At 37.1% G+C, this 18,032-nt stretch overlaps 2 protein-coding genes across 3 annotated transcripts; both read right to left on the bottom strand.

Annotated features, from left to right (window-relative positions):
- Positions 1–4,358: 4,358 nt before the first annotated feature.
- LOC126628378 (probable glycosyltransferase STELLO2) lies at positions 4,359–7,357 on the bottom strand. Of its 2 annotated transcripts, XM_050298049.1 has the most exons (4): positions 5,404–7,357; positions 5,147–5,273; positions 4,584–5,071; positions 4,359–4,528 (listed from the first exon to the last, which is right to left on the bottom strand). In XM_050298049.1, exons 1-3 carry the CDS (start codon positions 7,086–7,088, stop codon positions 4,598–4,600), a joined length of 2,286 nt encoding a protein of 761 aa, XP_050154006.1. In that variant the 5' UTR covers positions 7,089–7,357; the 3' UTR covers positions 4,359–4,528; positions 4,584–4,597. The 2 variants fall into 2 exon arrangements, with proteins under 2 accessions (XP_050154006.1, XP_050154005.1); XM_050298048.1 differs by having other exon boundaries at positions 4,359–5,071.
- Positions 7,358–8,567: 1,210 nt separating this feature from the next.
- LOC126628380 (polyamine oxidase 1-like) lies at positions 8,568–16,527 on the bottom strand. The gene is made up of 10 exons (XM_050298051.1): positions 16,398–16,527; positions 16,048–16,297; positions 15,539–15,673; positions 15,195–15,256; positions 14,940–15,094; positions 12,663–12,806; positions 11,350–11,499; positions 9,972–10,226; positions 9,269–9,350; positions 8,568–9,168 (listed from the first exon to the last, which is right to left on the bottom strand). Exons 1-10 carry the CDS (start codon positions 16,447–16,449, stop codon positions 8,951–8,953), a joined length of 1,503 nt encoding a protein of 500 aa, XP_050154008.1. The 5' UTR covers positions 16,450–16,527; the 3' UTR covers positions 8,568–8,950.
- Positions 16,528–18,032: the final 1,505 nt, after the last annotated feature.

Below are 18,032 nucleotides of genomic sequence, written 5' to 3' on the forward strand. Positions count from 1 at the left end.
TGATCCTTTGAACCCGTTATTCATCATGAGTACCAAATCCAATAGAATTAACTAATTAATGTCAAAATCGCAATGTTTATTCTCATGAGAGACAAAAAAACATAAAAACTATACTAGATGTTTTACACTTTACCCAATTCTCCTTATAAACAAAAATATAAATCACTCGCATATTACGGGAGAGATTATTTAATTGAAATTTTAAGAGATTTTAATTTTTACTACAAATTCAGAGATTCAATATGGATTTTAAGAGATTCTTAAAAAAACAAATTGTAGCAATGATCCCTCAACTAAAAATCCATTACCATTGGTTTCTCAATTCCTTTTGAGATTGAAGGTGATGCCTTAGGGCAAGGAATCGGTGTAGTTTTGCCGCAACAAGGCTGACCAATTGCCTTCTCTAACCAAACATTAGGTCCTCGAAATCAATCCTGATCTATATACGAGCGATAGCTTGTTGCAATTGTACATGCAGTTAAAAAGTGGCACAAGTATTTACAGGGCCGGCACTTTAAGCAATTGTACATGCAGTTAAAAAGTGGCACAAGTATTTACAGGGCCGGCACTTTATGATTCGAGCAGATCATCACAACCTCTAGTATCTTCTCATAATAGGGCTCACACTCCATTTCAGCAAAAATGGGTGACCAAACTTTTGGGTTACGATTGTGAAATACATTATAAAACTGGAAATGACAATGTAGCTGCTGATCTAATTGCTGGAGCTACTCCCTTAACTGAGGAAGCTTTGTCTCGGGATGATCACGAGTTGGCAATGTAAGGCCATCTCATATCCTTATGGGGGCAGCCACCGAGTGACTTTATTTCTGCTTACAAGAGTGCGTTATATGAAATTAAGCACAAATCACATATTTTTCTAATCTATCATCGTTCTTTGGAGAGCACTGATTATGGCAGTATTGTTGTTCAAAATTTGTAAGTAAACAACTTATTGTACTATTTGTGTAAAATTATTGTATTTGAACATAACTATTTTGCATTAATGTTGTTCTGTGTTAACTCTGTTTTACCTTATATTTTGAATATAGCATACCTATTTAATTGACAATGGTTTATGGCTGTATTGGCCGAGGGTTATGTTCTCCACATGATAGCGTTGAATGAAGTGGGTTATGTTTAGCAGCTAGATGGCCTATTTGATCCCATTTATAACGCTCATGATTGTTCTGATGTTGAAAATTTTTGTAAAGACTTGTCTCAATTGAAGTGTTGTGTGGTTGACAAGTCAAAATTGGATGGTAATGGTCACGGCATTGCATCAGAGGACATAAGAGATTTGGAGTACATCTTTGTCAGATTGCCCACGTTGAGCTTTCTTGATTCACTTATTTTGGATAAGGAATCAATAAACTTTGATAGGTGGCTTCTGCACTCTCGTTTTGTTTTCCTTTCATTTGCCTCTTCTTCTTGTTTTGAATAATCATTTGATTAAGTTTATGCCTAGTTACAAGGTTACATTATAGTATTTGATCAATAAACTGTGATTTTGCCTAGTTACTGATATCAGATTCTTCACTCAACATTGGCTTCTTACTGATTATAATTTTGTATATAATTTTAATTTTAGTTTGTCATTACGAGTATAATTGGAATTTTAACTTGTGCACCTATAAATTTTCAGGACTACTACCAAGCTTGAGGAGATCACTACACTAAATCCCTTCACCTCACGATCTTTCTTATACTCTGACGATTGAGGCGTTGCTGCATTCGGGAAATATATTCATGTGATTTTGCTTTACGTTATAAATTAACTCTTTTTCCATTCATGAATATATTTTCTAATTAGAGTTAGCAATCCATACACGAATGGAAAAAGAGTCGATTTATAACGTAAAGCAAAATCACATGAATATATTTTCCGAATGCAACATCACCTTAATCGTCAGAGTATAAGAAAGATCTTGAGGTGAAAGGACCTAGAGTAGTGATCTCCTTAACTCTAGCAGTAGTCATCCGATCTGCATATTTGAGAAAATTTATAGGTGCACAATTGAAAATTCCAATTATACTCGTAATGAAAAACGAAAATTAAAATTAGATACAAAATTATAATCATTAAGAAGCCAATGCTGAGTGAAGAATCTGATATCAATAACTAGGCAAAATCACAGTTTAATCAAATACTATAACCTAGTAACTAGGCATAAACATAATCAAATGAAAGGAAAACAAACGAGAGTGCAGAAGTCACCCATCAAAGTTTATTGATTCCTCATCCAAAATAAGTGAATCAAGAAAGCTTAACGTGGGCAATCCGACAAAGACGTACTCCAAATCTCTTATGTCCCTTGATGCAATGATATGACAATTCCCATCCAATTTTGACTTGTCAACCACATAACAATTCAATTGAGACAAGTTTTTACATAAACTTTCCCCATCAGAAAAATCATGAGCATCAGTGGGATCAAATAGGCCATCTAGCTGCTAAACACAACCCACATCATTCAATGCCATCATGTGGAGAACATAACCCCGGCCAACACAACAACCGCGTAGCCAGAAACCATTGTCAATTCAATAGGTATCCTATACTCAAAATATAAGATAAAACAGAAATAACAATGAACAACATTAAAACAAAATATGCAAAATAGTTATGTTCAAATACAATAATTTTACACAAATAATACAATAAGTTGTTTACTTACAGATTTTGAAAAACGATACTGCCATAATCAATGCCCTCCAGAGAACAACGATAGATTAGAAAAATATGTGATTTGTGCTTAATTTCAATGAAAGGAACAACTTTTATACCTGGGCCCAAGTCCAATTCGGCCGAAAAGTGGTGTGAAAACCATCACGAACCGTCAGAAGCTAGAAATGGGTGGTTGTCGATCCGTCTCCTCCGATGCTTTGCCGCCCCCAAACTTGTTTGGGGTTTGTTCCTGGCCTCAAGGAAGTCGAACCACGGTGGTGGTCGACGGTGGTGTTCGCCGGAGACTGAGAACTCGCCAGAGAGACACAAGCACAGTGGCTGCTACTGTCCAGCGCGAGGGAGAGGTAAATGAGGGGTTTTCTCCACGGTTTCTGGTTCACAAGGCTCCCAAATGTCATGAGAATGCAGTCCTTGTGGTTGTTGGTTGTGCGTATGTGTACTCGAAGTGAAAGAGAGAGTGAAGAGAGATATGAGAGGGAGAGATGAGAGGTGGGTGGGGACCCACTTGGCACACAACCCAAAGTCATACAAATAATATATATATATATATATATATATATATATATATATATATATATAAAAGAGAGAAAAATGTCTCGTGAAGTGAAATTACAAAATTATCCTCGGCATTCAATGCTTTGTAGAATCTCTGTTGTAGCTCCGAATTCGGTTTTGCTTGCGCCTATGCATTTGTAATGTCGATTACTACAAGGATTTGGTAAAAGAATTTTTCATACGTCTCGTTATACAATGGTCAACGAGAGTCGACATCCTCGCCTCTAGGGGCATTTTCATCATATTACTTTTTTTAAAATTAATAAAATTGTAAAATTAGAAAAAGGTTGTTACATTTGAAGTGCTAATAATAATTCCCAAAAGAAAAATGAATAGTCTGTTGGGATTAAATATTGAGGGATTTTGTGAATTCCATTTACCAACCGAACTAATCGATAATTTCACTTAACCCACTTTTGGTAATTGCAAGGAGACGAATAATATAACCATACATGTGTAAGTTGAATACTATGTTCGTAGTATGGATGCAACTCCAATATGCTTGATAGACTGGATGCAACTCCAATATGCTTGATGTATTAATTTAGTTGTTTGTTATAGATATTTGAGTACACTGGTGAATATTGTCATACTTCGTTATTTTAATTTGAACTCAATTTCTTAATTGCAACCGTATTCTTAATTGGATGGAAATGTCGAGAAATAAAAAAACAATTTCTATCTCCAAGTTTAACTCACATGTAGCTTGCTTTTTTTTGGAGCAAATAAGAAGAATAGGGATTATTTTTGCTCACCACCATAAATTATGGTGTATGCTCATCATACACTTAATCAATTGACACGTGTTATTTCACTTAATCTTGGTTAATTTTTTTCAAAATTGAAAAACTAACATTTAATGTGAAAGTTAACTAGAGTTATATGAAAGAACACGTGTCAATTGATTAGGTGTATGGTGAGCATACACCATAGTTTATGATGGTGAGCAAACATGCTCCCATAAGAATAACAGGGCTTTAATTTTATAGTTAATACTGATTTATCCTGCATCTAGTTGTCTAATCGCCATCATCAATGATTAGCAAAATAAAGGGGCAGAAAATTGGCATAAATCGATGAAGTAAACAACGAAAAAGAGGCTACACTGAACCGGTAATGTAACGATGCTTCTCATTCGATACATCGACAGCTCAAATACGAATTGTAAGACACGAGTTAACATCAAACACTGGAATCATACCGGCGAAAGAAAATTCTATATGTACATAAGAAAAAAAGGAAACTAGGAAGAAATTAAAGCCTACTCGAACCAAATGATCCTTTGTTTCGAGTACCAATCTCGTTTGAGACGCCTCATACAAAATGGGAGTGTATAAAGTTTCCTACCGTGATTTAAAACAGCTCCATCAGTAGAGGGTCACCCGTCGCCATGGACCTTATAAGTTTAATGTAATCAGACTCACTGGAAACGGTCCACGGATGGACAGCTGCGACTTGAGCAGAATAAATACTTGAAGAGTTGCTAGATGATGCCTCTGGCTTATAAATCATTGTATTGAGCACTGAGTCATAGTTATTATGCGAATCCATTGCCATGAAAAACATGGGAACTGCTACCTTATTGTGGATTTCAAAATTTCCCACGAGACCTACAAGATCGACAAAGTCCCCAACAAATTGTCGAGGAATATAGAATACCTCGGAGCTGCACATAACGAGACTCTGCTCCCTTGGATTGCTCTCCTTGTAGTTGACCTGTAAATGGACTGGCATAGTGCTGACAACTTTCTTTACCATATTTGCTTGTTTCGACAACCATTCCAAGTCTTTACCGTTGACTGAGGATGTAATCCAAGACTGAGGCACCTGCAAGAGAGTGCATGAATGATCAGTCAGTGTTGGTTTAAAATTCAGGGTTTTGTACTCGGGATTTTGCACTACCTTGTTGGTAATCCACAGCTTAGTCTTGTCTGCTTGCAGTAGATTCCAGTAGTTGAGAACGGTATTGTCCTCGAGGAACAAGAATCCTTCAGCACTTGTAAACCTGTTATATATCTTGGGGAGATACCTACATACCATTTGCATAATTGTAAGGGCAGCATAATATACATTTAAAAAATGACGACAACAACGAAACTTATGAATGTGTGGAAGTTGGCAACGACAACAAAGAAACCATTGCATAACTAGTAACTTACTTGTATACTTGGTCCAATGTAGCTTGTTCCACACCGAATTTATCTTCAGAACTGTCCGACAAAATCACCACAGTTTTAAATACCCTTCCATAGAGCAATCTCCACTTCAAGGCAGTTCGTTCCATAGGCCCGCTGACAAACAAGATCATAACAACATTGCCAAAAAACTTCCTCCACCGAATCAAATTCCCTATCTCATAATTCACCGTCTCTGATTCCTTAACCCCAAGATGCACAGAAGGTAGTTTTCGAGGAATAAATTCCTTCTGGTTTGCATGGCCAATGATTGTTCTTGGCTTATCCAAATTCATGACCTTCTGACTCGGCTGAATATACCCCACAGCAAGCAAATCTTGAAGCCAAGCTGCAGTGAACTTCACCTCCTTCTCAGTCCAAAACCCTTCTTTCGCCATCAAATAACTCAATTCCAAAATTTTATCAAACAACCTAATCTTAGTAGATCTCCAAGTAACCAGGAACTTAATTAATCGTCCCACATTTACGTGAAGATCCTTCTCTTCCGTAAACGGGTATGCTTCAATCTTATCATATCTATATATAGTTGGAGGATAGACAACAACATGACCACCAATCTCCCACAATATCCTTTGTGCCCAATAACCCCTCAATACATCAGAAGCCATTGTACTAACCGAAACAGGAAGCATCAAAGCCCAAAACGCATTCGAATGAAACAACGTATTAAAAGAATTCAATGGCACCATCATACCTTGAGGTAATGAAACTTTTGGAGCATGTTCATCAAACCTTATGTCGAACTCTTCTGAACCCGACCTCCTTGTGAAGTAAAAAACAGAATCCACATCGGGTAAGCCATTCGATATACCCTGCTGAATGTACTGCATTCCCCCAAATACTTCACTATAGTACCCTTCATGCGCAACTTCACCTACATTTTCTAAAGGCAATCCTCTAGGCCAAATTGATCGTTGCCCGAAATGAATGTACGGATTCACAACAGTTCTATTGGGGTTTTCATTAGGATACTGTAAAATCCTCTCCTGCATTACATCCACATTTGACAATTTCAAATCAAAGTGCTTACCGAGATCACCATCCGCCACATCCCCGCGATCATCAGCATCGTATATCATTTTCGCGCCGTGCTGGATAGCGAAAAGGTAACCAACACACTTCCGCACATAAGAATCATAAGGAAGGTAGTCCAAAACCCGAAACTCCAATTTCGCTTGGTCATCCATTGACAAGTAAATGACTCCCTTGAGGCTCCAATCCACGGGGGTCCTCGAATTCCCAATTGCAAGGACCTGCCAGCCCTTGACTCTGACCAGCTTTCGAAGTGACTCGGAAGGGTAATCCGAAACGGAGACCACAATCCATCGATCGGACCTGAAAGAAGCGTAAACGGAGGACTTATCGGAGATGGGTCGGATTGAATCGAAGGTGATAGTGGGGTATTGGAGGGGTTTGGGGACGTGGAGGTGGGATTTGAAGCAGAGGAAGGTGGAGGGGGAGTCGTTGGAGTTGTAGAGGAAGAAGAGGGTGGCGATGGTGAGTGTTAGGAGTGAGAAAGTGGCGATCTTGAAGATATTGAAGGAGACCCAATTGGGGGAAATCAAGGTTTTGGGATGAGAAAAGTGAAATGGTTGCTGGGTTTTGGAGGGATTGGGGGTTTTTGAAGCTGGGCGGTCCTGGACCAACATTTCACTTGCATCCAAAAACCTCTCTCACTGTAATCTGTGTGATGATTAAAAGCTGCAAAAAGGGTTTAGTTTTTGTAACGATTGATGTAATCTGGTGGAAATTCGGAGGAGATGAGCTGAGTTGTTGTGACTCTGTTCAACCACTTGTACTGACACTGACTACACTTGAATCTGCAGTCGTCAGTGGGAATACTTTATGTACATTCGTTTCGGGGTAAGCCACCGACACAATAAAGTAGGACAATGTGGCGGAGAATCTCAGGCTGGCTGCCAGAAATTCAAATTATTCAGGGAAGTAGGGAACTAAAATGTGGTTTGTACATAATTTCTTCTCTTTTTTTTTCTTTTAACTTTGTAACTTTGATCGAAAGTTTGTAGTAAGTTTTATTTGTCCATTGAGATTAATCAAGTTGCTAACTAGGCTCAGTGATTTTTCATTGGTAGAACACTCGTTTGGCAAATGATTTTAAATAACTGAAAACGTTTTTAGATAAAATATTTTTCAATTTCAAAAGTACTTGAAGTGATTTCTGCTAAAATTACTAGTTATGTGGTAGACTAAGTCTCATCACGGGCTAACAATAATGTGATTCAAGTTCGGCCTATGACTAAAATCGTACTTACGACCTCTCACTTAGACGTAAATAGAAATATCATTATACCGTAATACTAAGAAACACATTTTTACCAAGGTTTAGTTTCAAAAATATTTTATTTAAAAGCGCTTTCAGTATGTTGGGTGGATAGATTTTTCAGTGTCCCCATAATTCACGACAATACACCACATGTAATTATTCAATTGGAGGGACACTTAAAAAAATTCCACCAATAATTGATATTGTTAGTTTTTCAATTGTTAAAATAGTATGTGTCACTTTGTAATATGATCGGGTGATATATTTCTATTCACTTATAAGTAAAAGATCATAGATTTAAATCTCTCGAATGAAAGCTCAATACCAATTTATTCTCTCATATATAAATATAAATATATCTTTATGTAAGATTAAAAAAAACAAATCCCAAATCAGAAAATTGCACAATGGTCATTAGTTTTGTGCAATTTTAGTCAAAACTAATTTCTTTTAGTATTAACCATCTAATTGTCATTGAGCACTATGATTTAGTTATATTCTTCTCTTCTTGTAAGTTGGAGATCTACAACTCTCGTAAATAAAAAGTTCGATACCAATTTATAATTAATGACACATTGTGCAACTTAATCAGATTCTCCCACCTCTTAATATAAATAATTTGTATTAAAAACAATCATAAAAACTTCATATTGTGAATGTCGTATCAATATAATTACTTGAAAAAATCAGGCCAAGGAGAAGACTCAGAGTTGGGCTGGAATCATGGACTTCTCTAGACCCACAAAACAGTAGCCTACAAAAGAATTTCTCCAAAGGAAACACCATTTATTTTCATGATTTGATAGGAAATTTTGATTAAATCTGAACAAAAAAATACAAATGCTAAGAAAAAATGGGAAGGGTTGATTCTTGTGAAACAAACATTCAGTACCATTACAACTAGAACCTGATTCCTACCTCCTCTTCCTTTAGCTTCAGTGATTACTATTACATGTGTATTTTCCCCATACCAATTCCGTTCCGAATCCGAAACCCTTTCACCTCCTTTGATTATCCCCTACTTCCTATACCATATGATCCAGACAAATTATTACACAGACAGACTTACAACTTTCCCAGCTATGTCATCCCTCCCATCATTCTACATTGTAAACGGCATCGAAGATTATACAAGAGATCGTATTCGAACCCCTCTTCCGATCTTTCTCGACGCTCAATTTTTTGTTTTCGGTCACAAATCAGTGTTTTGTGTTTAGTTCATTCCACCTAGTCATAACATAGCTCTGGGATGCCAACTTTGCCACTTAAATATGATTTTCTAGGGATATCGCATTTGAGACTCGATACAGCATCGTTCTGTGTCAAACTTAATGAACTGGTCAATGCAAGCAAGGGTTCTAACAAGAAAGTTTGGTTTTCACTCTCACTAGTCCTTTCCTTCTCCTTCTCCATTTCTTCCAACAACGCTTTACCGGTCTCAATACCTATTGATCATCAAGCAACATGATGCAAACAAGATGTCAGAAGTGGTGTTTATAATTGGAGGCCTACAATCTCCAGTAGAACCTTTGATTAATTGCTCACCTGCAAGATGTCCGCCGTGGACATAGCCGCTAAATTTTTCACTTGTGTGTTCCCCGGTGAAGAAGATGCGGCCTACTGGGTTCTGGTCATAACACAAAAGATGAAAAATGTAATGTCAATTCGTTTCAAAGTTGTCTATTAAGCTTGAGCTTTTCCTATTCATAGATCAAGAAAAAAATAGGAGATAGAGCAATGCTTAGCGAAAATTTTGTCTCTTATTTTTCTTATACAAAATTGTCTTACTCCATGATGTGGCACACCACGTGACTGGACAATTGATTCACACTATGTGCAAAATATGCACGGGCGGGATCTGAAAGGCACATGTGGCAAACCACGTGCAACCATATCATAGAGTAAGAGCTTCTGTACAAATTTCACTAGAAGATAGACTTCGTGAAAGTTAAAAGTTTAGCATACTCCAACTCAGGTTTAAGAATCATACAAAAAGAAAAATATCTAAAGGTCAGTTTTTAACACGATGAGCTCTACCGGATGGATAAGTCATTCTCCTCAACACAAACCAACTGTACTACTATTCTCTAATTCCACTTTATAACTTAATTACCAAAGAGGAAGGGGGCACCAAACATCGGTATTAGAGAATCCTCTAAGAGTTAAACTAATAATCTTTTAAGCTAACAGAGCATTAAGTGAAATTAATATATGGCGAAACGCAACATCTAAGGGAGAGAAGGCAAACCTTGATGTCATGAACAAAATGGTCATTAGAGACTATAGGGTAGTTACTGTAGCTGCCTCGCTGGAATCTATTGTTCCACCAGCGAGGTACAAGTATATCAGTCGCTTCGGGAATGTTGGGCCCAAACATGTCCGTAAGAGCCCCCATGGCTTCTTTCAACGTCTCCTCATCAGACTGAGCTTCCACACGCTTTGATTCCTCATTCGTTAAGGTCACGACCAACATATTGGATCCTGGATAAGCATTCTCCATGTGCTGATGACATGGCAACAGATTAGCAGCCATTTAACAGATTAGCAGCAATCTCACATATTTTATTTGTCATAATAAAAGTTTAGAAAATATCCATATGTCGGTCAAATAAATCGTATAGTACATGAAAGAGACAATGACATCCGACAATGCCTCCATGATTGTGGTCCTTAAAATATATGGTTTGTTTCCTAATACAACCAAAGAAGATGATTTTACTAATACACACATTTGAGATTTGATTAAAGTATGCATTATACAAATATGAAAGCAAATGAACGATGGTTGAGATAGACATCGAAGTGCAATCAACATTGCCAACTCTAAAAGAGTGACAGAAATATCAATGCGTCATGAAATGAAGAACCATTCAAACTAATACTGGAAGAGACTCTAGTTTGTTAATCACAACAACGACAGGAATCAATCTTAGTTACCAAACTGTAAACGGAGATAGTTACAGCCTAACCCTAAAACACACGCATACTAGACAAGGCTGTGATCAAGTTTCAAAACCAACTACTGAGGTTATCTAAAATGGAAGAGGTGCGAACTTTATGGACTAACATTAAGAAATTTTTCCCTACCCATGATGGGGAAGCAGCAAGTTTGCCAAAGGTTCATGAACCACAACACTTGACATGAACTTTTGAAATGTTGTCATTTTGTGATCCTTGGTGAGGACCATATATACACTAAATTAAATAAGTAATAGTGACATGAAAATATGACAGGCCGGTTGGAAATCCAGTGCAGAACACAACATATGGAATCTATTCATATGCTGGAAATGAAAATCCATATATATGTTGGCTTGCCAAAACATGATTATACATGGTGAGGGTTGTGTTCAAAGATCCTGTAAGTGTGCAACCGTAAATTTTGTTGTTTGCCAAAGGTTCATGAACCACAACACTTGACATGAACTTTTGAAATGTTGTCATTTTGTGATCCTTGGTGAGGACCATATATACACTAAATTAAATAAGTAATAGTGACATGAAAATATGACAGGCCGGTTGGAAATCCAGTGCAGAACACAACATATGGAATCTATTCATATGCTGGAAATGAAAATCCATATATATGTTGGCTTGCGTCGAGAATGACAAATATTTAAACCAACCTGCCAAAATGTGTAGTAGCCTCTTCTCTCATGGGCATACAGGAAGAACTCTTTTCCTGGCCCACATGGCCAAAACTTATACGGGAACTTCAGAAAGATCTTCGTGTAAACTATCACATCGCATTTCGCTATAGCCTCTGTTTTCCACCTCTGTGTTATTTAATTCATCAAAGTTAGTATGATTTCAGGCGAAGTAAACTAACAATATCAAAATGAGACTTTGACTGAGATGCGCATTCAATCATAGGGTTACAACCAATTAACCATAAACAGTTATCCACCAGTTTCATTAAGTTAAAACTAGGCAAATTATATTGCAAACAGTTACAACCTTCATAACTATCAACAATAAGTAAATCCAATCAAAACTCGAAGATTTATCTACCTTGTCTTGTTTTTGTATCACCAATCATTGCCACTTCACTGTTGTTAGTCTTTAACAGTTTACAGTCATGAATTTGTGCACTACCTAATGTAGTACGGCAAATACAACGATCTTACTTAGCACTTTTTTTCCTTGATTATTTAATGCCGCTATTAGTAAAGGAAATCTAAAAGATTATCCATGGCCATAAGAAACCAAGGCATTGTACAATCAATCATCGCATTTGTTTATGTGTAAGAAGGGCAGTAATCACTATTTTGAAATACTGATCCGCATTCACCACCTACCAGTGAAACAAGCAGTAAGGCACAGCCCACATTAGTTAACCTATTTGGAAGCCAATGGGTTATAATTCTATGGATCCTAAATCCATGGTATTGGCAATTTGGCATATTAAAAACACAGCTTGCTAATCCTTCCCATGCGTCACCAACCAGTGAAACTTATTTAATGAGCCCAGCAATCCATAATTTCTGACTTCTTCAACTAAATTGCATTTAATAATGTGGACCACACCTCAGAAACCAAGTAAACAAATAGCAAATCCCATCTAAAGGGACCCATATCCTAGGGATGTAGCCCTTCAGCTCCCACAGGGACCCATATCCTAGGAACGTAGCCCTTCAGCTCCCACAGGGACCCATATCCTAGGAACGTAGCCCTTCAGATCGCACTATAGTGCAAGGAAAATTAACGACCAATAGCTAAGAGCCACACCCACATATTATGTTGTAAGATTTGTGGTGGCAATTGGCAGCGAGCCTAGTGACACCAACATATGCAAGGGAGCGGCCAGCACGATGTTACGTGAGCAAATTAAATCATATAAGAGCTTGGTAAGCTTGATATAGCCACATAAAAGAACAGAAAATATGGCAAAAATACGAATTAACTCATTGAAATGATATAAATATGAGAAAAGACGTACGGGTAAGGGTGGATTGAAGGCAATGAGGTCGCTCTGGAGAACACCAATGCTAACTGACAAAATCATGTAATTTGCTTGGAAGATGCAACCATCTTCCGTCATTACCGTAACGCCGTTTCTCGAGTGCTGCAACGCCCGAACAACCTGCCCCAAATCAAGCAGGGAATCATCTTGTCATATATGGATTAACAGTAAAAAAAAATAAAAAATTATTTGACCACAAACATTAACATGTGAAGTTCCCAAGGCAACCACCCCATAAGATCCTGCACAGTCAAGCTAAGGAAAACTGTGCAATCTAAATTTCAGAGATGAAAGGGGAAAGATTTATTGAAGCAGAATCTGCTCAGAAATTGACTATTGAGACCCATATGCCCATTTGAGCGTTCTAGAAGTTAAAAGAAAACATGGGGAAAGAACTTGCATTAAATGAGACGTATCGGGTTAATAATATCATGTCATGTGCAAATTTATCTCGATTTTATATGATATTTTTAAATCAAAACGTCATATGATGATAACCGGGGTTATACAAGTTACTCTCGGAAACATGGCAACAAAACTGTTTCTTTCAACAAAAATGGAGGTGAAGACAGCAGCCCAGGAACTGGAGAAAAAGTGACAATACTCCCATTTTCGTGTTATTATTATTTGACCCGATATGACATTTCACCTCAACAGTTTAATGTTCTTGGGGCCTACAAGTTTATGTGAGTGGTAAAAGGGCTTTTAAAGGTCTCAAGGATCATGTCCCTTCATATATGTACGAGTTAAATCAAAGGGAAAATGAAAGAAAAGGTGTTGAGTCCGATCTTTGGTATAAAATGGATGTCAAGAAGCCACAAAATTTTCATATATCAATTTCTTCACCTAAAATAGAAAAACCAGTACTGGATAATTGAATATCATCATATAGTCATAGACAGTAAAATTGACAGAAAAAAGAGGTCTAAATTTCATGGGGTGGATAATTTTAAAAATAGAAATCTTCTCTTGGGAAAAATAAAATAAAATTATACTAACTCGTGTAAATACAGTAATATATAACCAGTAACAAAAAGAAAAAAGATCCAATAAGACAAAATGAGCGCTAAAAAAACAAAAAAATTAGTTGACCCCTGAGATCATCTCCAAACCTGGGCTAAAAGCCAAATTACCCACCTCAAACACTCTCCAACTCATGTTAAAATTTTAGGCTAAATGCTAAATGTTATTTCTGGGCCAAATACCCCCAGCTTTTCGCCCGGGCTAAATGCCAAATGTTTATCGGAATTTAAATTTTTTTAGATTAAAATGTTCATAAAATTAATTTACAATAATCTACATATTTATTTTTTATTTTTAAATTGATTTAAGAAAAAAATTAGCCTAAGTTCATTCTTTAATAATTATGGGCTAAAATGTTAGGGCAGAAGGGTTGGAGCAGAAAAGATGTTTCTGGGCTAAAAGCCAAATTTTCCGGGCTAAAAAATTTGGCTTTTAGCTCAAGGGTTGGAGATTGTCTGAAGAAAGAAGGGTGTATTTTACAATATAATAATGACAGAATTATATTAATATCACATAACAGAAGAAGAACAGCTTTCAGAAACGTCATTATCTACAGACTCCAAAGATGGGTCAATCTTCCTCAACAGCAAAAGCAAAACGGGTGAATTTTTACTGGCAGTGTAAATGCTCACCACAATTTATTATAGTTTAATAAATTTAAAATTTGTGTATATAACAATATATTTTAAAATTTAAAATAAACTAATAATAATAAATAGGAAGTAAGTATTATTATCATACTTGAGGATAGTGCGTAAAAATATTTCGAGAAAAACTGCGCTTACATACAAACAAACAAAGCAGAATTTCACAGTTTTCTCCTCCAACTTTTGTATTATTATTTGTATTTTTTCTCAAATATTTCCCTTTTGTTTTCATCCTATGATTGGGAAAAGAAAGCCAATTTTGTAAAAGCTTTACAACACAAGCTTGTAACAAAAGCAACAACAGCAGTAACTAAGTTTTATTTTAATTAATAAAGTGTATAAATTTTAGAGTCCAACTGTGTTCGGTTTTACTCTGTTACAACGCGCGCTTGTAACTGAGCAAAGATTATTAGAAAATTATTATTGTTCCATGATGAGATTAAAATCAGCACACCTCAACCTCTGGATGATAAGATCTTACTTCTATGCAAATTTGCACCGCTTCTCGAAATGATTGGGCTAAGCAACTAAATAAAACTAAATATGCTAAAAAATCGAAAACGAGAAGATCCGATTCTGGTACCTTATTGAACTTGAGACGACTGTCCAGCAGTTTACCCTCAGAGTTAAAAAGAAAATCTTCAGCCATTTTGTATAGCAAATGCTCATAACCTCTCTCGTCCGCAACCAAAAACTCTCGTTCTCCATAATCCAAAAAGGTTGATATGGGCTCCACTTCTGTACCACAATACAAAAACCCCCATTTCTCAAAGAGCAAAAAATGAAAATGAAAATTCCAAACAAACAATTGACCGCGGAATGAGCTGTGAAAACTGACCTGGCATCTCAAAATCGTGTAGGGTGAAATCAATGGCGAGCTCCATCGGCGTTTTCTGTGTACTGGACAACCACACCCAAGAACAAAAAAATAAAATCAAAATCCATATTCTGCGCATGTAAAATTTAAAGACTAAATTTTTAAATACTAAAAAGGGTAATATTAGAGAAACTAATTGTCGAGAATATTTACAAATTAAATGATTTGTCTTTAATAAAATGAACGCGTTTTGTCATTTCCGTTTATAAGATTTTTATTTAAAAATTTAATCTCCCTAATTTTAGTTTGAAAAGTTGAATTTATTATCAAGAAGAAGCCAAAACGATAGAGACGGGAGATATTACGAGGGCGGTTCGGTGGCATTGGAGAAATCGCCGCCGTAGCCACAGTCGGCTTCAAGCTTCTTCAACTTCTGCACCGCCGACTCCACTTCCTTCTTGTACGTCTCTTCCACCAGTCCTCTAGGAAATACCTTCCCGCTGCAAAAATAAAAAACCAGTGAACTCAACGAGTTAGTAATATCCTCCACCCACGGCGCATTTTAGAAACAAACACCCAACATAGTAGCTAAAAGTCCACGTGGGCGCTAGTTTACGCCGGTGGTGCCAAAACAAACAGTTCACCGCCGGCGCAGAATTGCAGAGAAAATTCTAAATTGCGGGGTATGACAAAATGCCGAAACAAATTAATTCCCCAAAGGCGCAAAGTAGCAAGCAACGCATAAAAATGACGTGCGGGGAACAAAACGTGTAAGCGCGAACACTGCGCACACGGCTCACGTTAACCAAAAACCGGCAGGAACAAATTAGCTAAATAAATGAATGACGAGAAGAGAAACGACGTCGTAACGGACCTGCGATCGTAGATGTTGTAGCGAGCATTACTGTAATCGGAGAAGAAAGTGCGGAGATTCGACTTCCGGGCAAGGTCCAAGACCGGGTTCAATTCTCTGCCTCCGACTCCGACTATCCAACCGGCGCCAAGCTCCACCGGCACGCCGCCGAAATCTTGTTTTCGGATCCTACCGCCGATTCGGTCGGAAGCTTCCAGAATCACCACGTCCTCCACGCCGTTCTCGATCAACACCTTCGCCGCCGATAAACCTTTCAAAAGGAAGTAATTAAACACAAGAAATTAAGACCGAAGAGAGAAATGAGAGTAAAATTAGGAATTGGACAATCGACGGTGGCGATTGGCGCTCACCGGAGACTCCGGCGCCGACGATGATGACGGAGGAGCAAGACGGGGAATTCATGAATAGAGAGAGATAGAGAGAGTCGGGGGGGGGGGGGGGGTTTGGGGTTTGTGGCGGGGCGCTGTGTGTATCGTTTGGCTACAGAAGCAGAAATAGCGGGAGTTGGTTTATATAGTTTTTTCTTTTTCTTTCGTTCTGGGTTAGATGTTCAGGAAAGTGAGGAAGATTTTTTTTTTTTTTTACTCTCCTTCTCTAGTTTGACGAATTGGCACGTGGACGTGGCAAACGGGAGATTTTGTGTGCTAGTATTTAAAAAAACCGGAAAATGATCATCTCCGGATTCCTAAGACCTAATCATCTTCGTCAAATAATTTAAGCTCTTGAATACACGAACTCACTTTAAAAATTATAATAACTTTAGTTGTTGGATCAAATTTCAAGGGATATGATTGTTTGATGAGGATGATTATGTGGAAGGGATCCAGAGAGGATCCCTTTCCAAAAATATCAGTATACGTAAAAAATATCGAACTGTTAATTTGTGAAAATATCAATAGATATATTAAAATCGTTGTTTTCTAATATTTAATTTATATATCAGAAATATCGACAAAATCGATATATTTTAACCGAAATTTAAGAGTTTCTCTGATATGCCCATTCCCTACCTTTATCTGATTTTTTCCAATATTTTCACAAAAATACCATAGGAAAGAAATTTCAAACACACCTTATGGGATCTCTCACGCTGTCATGCGTGATCCATATGTGTGGAGGTCTCAAATTGAAAGGGCTACCATCAAACATTTTCTAGTTTCAAAGGTAAATGGTAGGGGTGGTTCGGTATGGGATACCGAACCAAAATTCTTGTTCCAATTCTCAAATCGAAATTTTCAGGAATCCCAATTTCAATACCGATCTCAAACCAAATATTCGGGAATCTCAAAATGATTTTGGGCTTTTAGACTAAAATTTGACATATTATACTTTTGGGCTAAAATTCAACTTTTTATATTGAAAATTTGACATATAGCTAGGCTGCCAATCTGCCAATCTGTTGGACTAAAATTTGACATATAGCCAATTTACCAATCTGTACACAATAGCATATGCCTATTCAATTTCTACTACATATGCATGCAATAAAAATAAATTAAGTAACAAATCTAAAAGCAAAACAAATTTGTTATAATCCAAGGTTTTAAAATAAATAAAGTAACAAACCCAAAAGCAAGAAAATTAGTTACGAGCCAAAGTTCCAAAATAATTAAGTTACAAATGAAAAACAAAAAAGCAAAGCTTAAAGTTTATGAAGATTGTTGGCCTCTTTGGCCCCTTGATATTGTTGATGCTTGTGGTTGCTCCCTTCTTGTTGGTACTTGTACTCTTCCCCTTGATGTTGATGGTTGAGCTCTTCCCCTTGATGTTGATGGTTGAGCCATTCCCCTTAAAATGGGTGATCGTGGAGGTAGTGATTGATTTTGACGTTGTTGAACTTCAACTTGAGGTGGTCAAAGAGGTGGAGGTGGCATTTCATTTTCTTGTGTTGTATTCTCCTCACCTCCCAAATTAGCCGTACCTAAACCAATAAACCACAAATCATTTAGATTGAATTATAGTCTAATAGGTACTAAATACTAAGA

Source organism: Malus sylvestris, chromosome 7 (genome assembly GCF_916048215.2).
Source record: "Malus sylvestris chromosome 7, drMalSylv7.2, whole genome shotgun sequence".
NCBI lineage: Eukaryota > Viridiplantae > Streptophyta > Magnoliopsida > Rosales > Rosaceae > Malus > Malus sylvestris.

Bases quoted from the DNA above. Each gene is read 5' to 3' on its own strand.
- LOC126628378 (XM_050298049.1), bottom strand. From the start codon at position 7,088: ATGTTGGTCCAGGACCGCCCAGCTTCAAAAACCCCCAATCCCTCCAAA. The intron at 5,274-5,403 runs GTAAGTTACTAG...AATGGTATGTAG, and splicing joins ACATTGGACCAAGTATACAA to GTATCTCCCCAAGATATATA. The intron at 5,072-5,146 runs GTAGTGCAAAAT...ACTCTCTTGCAG, and splicing joins AGCTGTGGATTACCAACAAG to GTGCCTCAGTCTTGGATTAC.
- LOC126628380 (XM_050298051.1), bottom strand. From the start codon at position 16,449: ATGAATTCCCCGTCTTGCTCCTCCGTCATCATCGTCGGCGCCGGAGTC. The intron at 15,257-15,538 runs GTAATATCTCCC...GTGGTTGTCCAG, and splicing joins AATGCCACCGAACCGCCCTC to TACACAGAAAACGCCGATGG. The intron at 15,095-15,194 runs GTCAGTTTTCAC...ATTGTGGTACAG, and splicing joins ACACGATTTTGAGATGCCAG to AAGTGGAGCCCATATCAACC.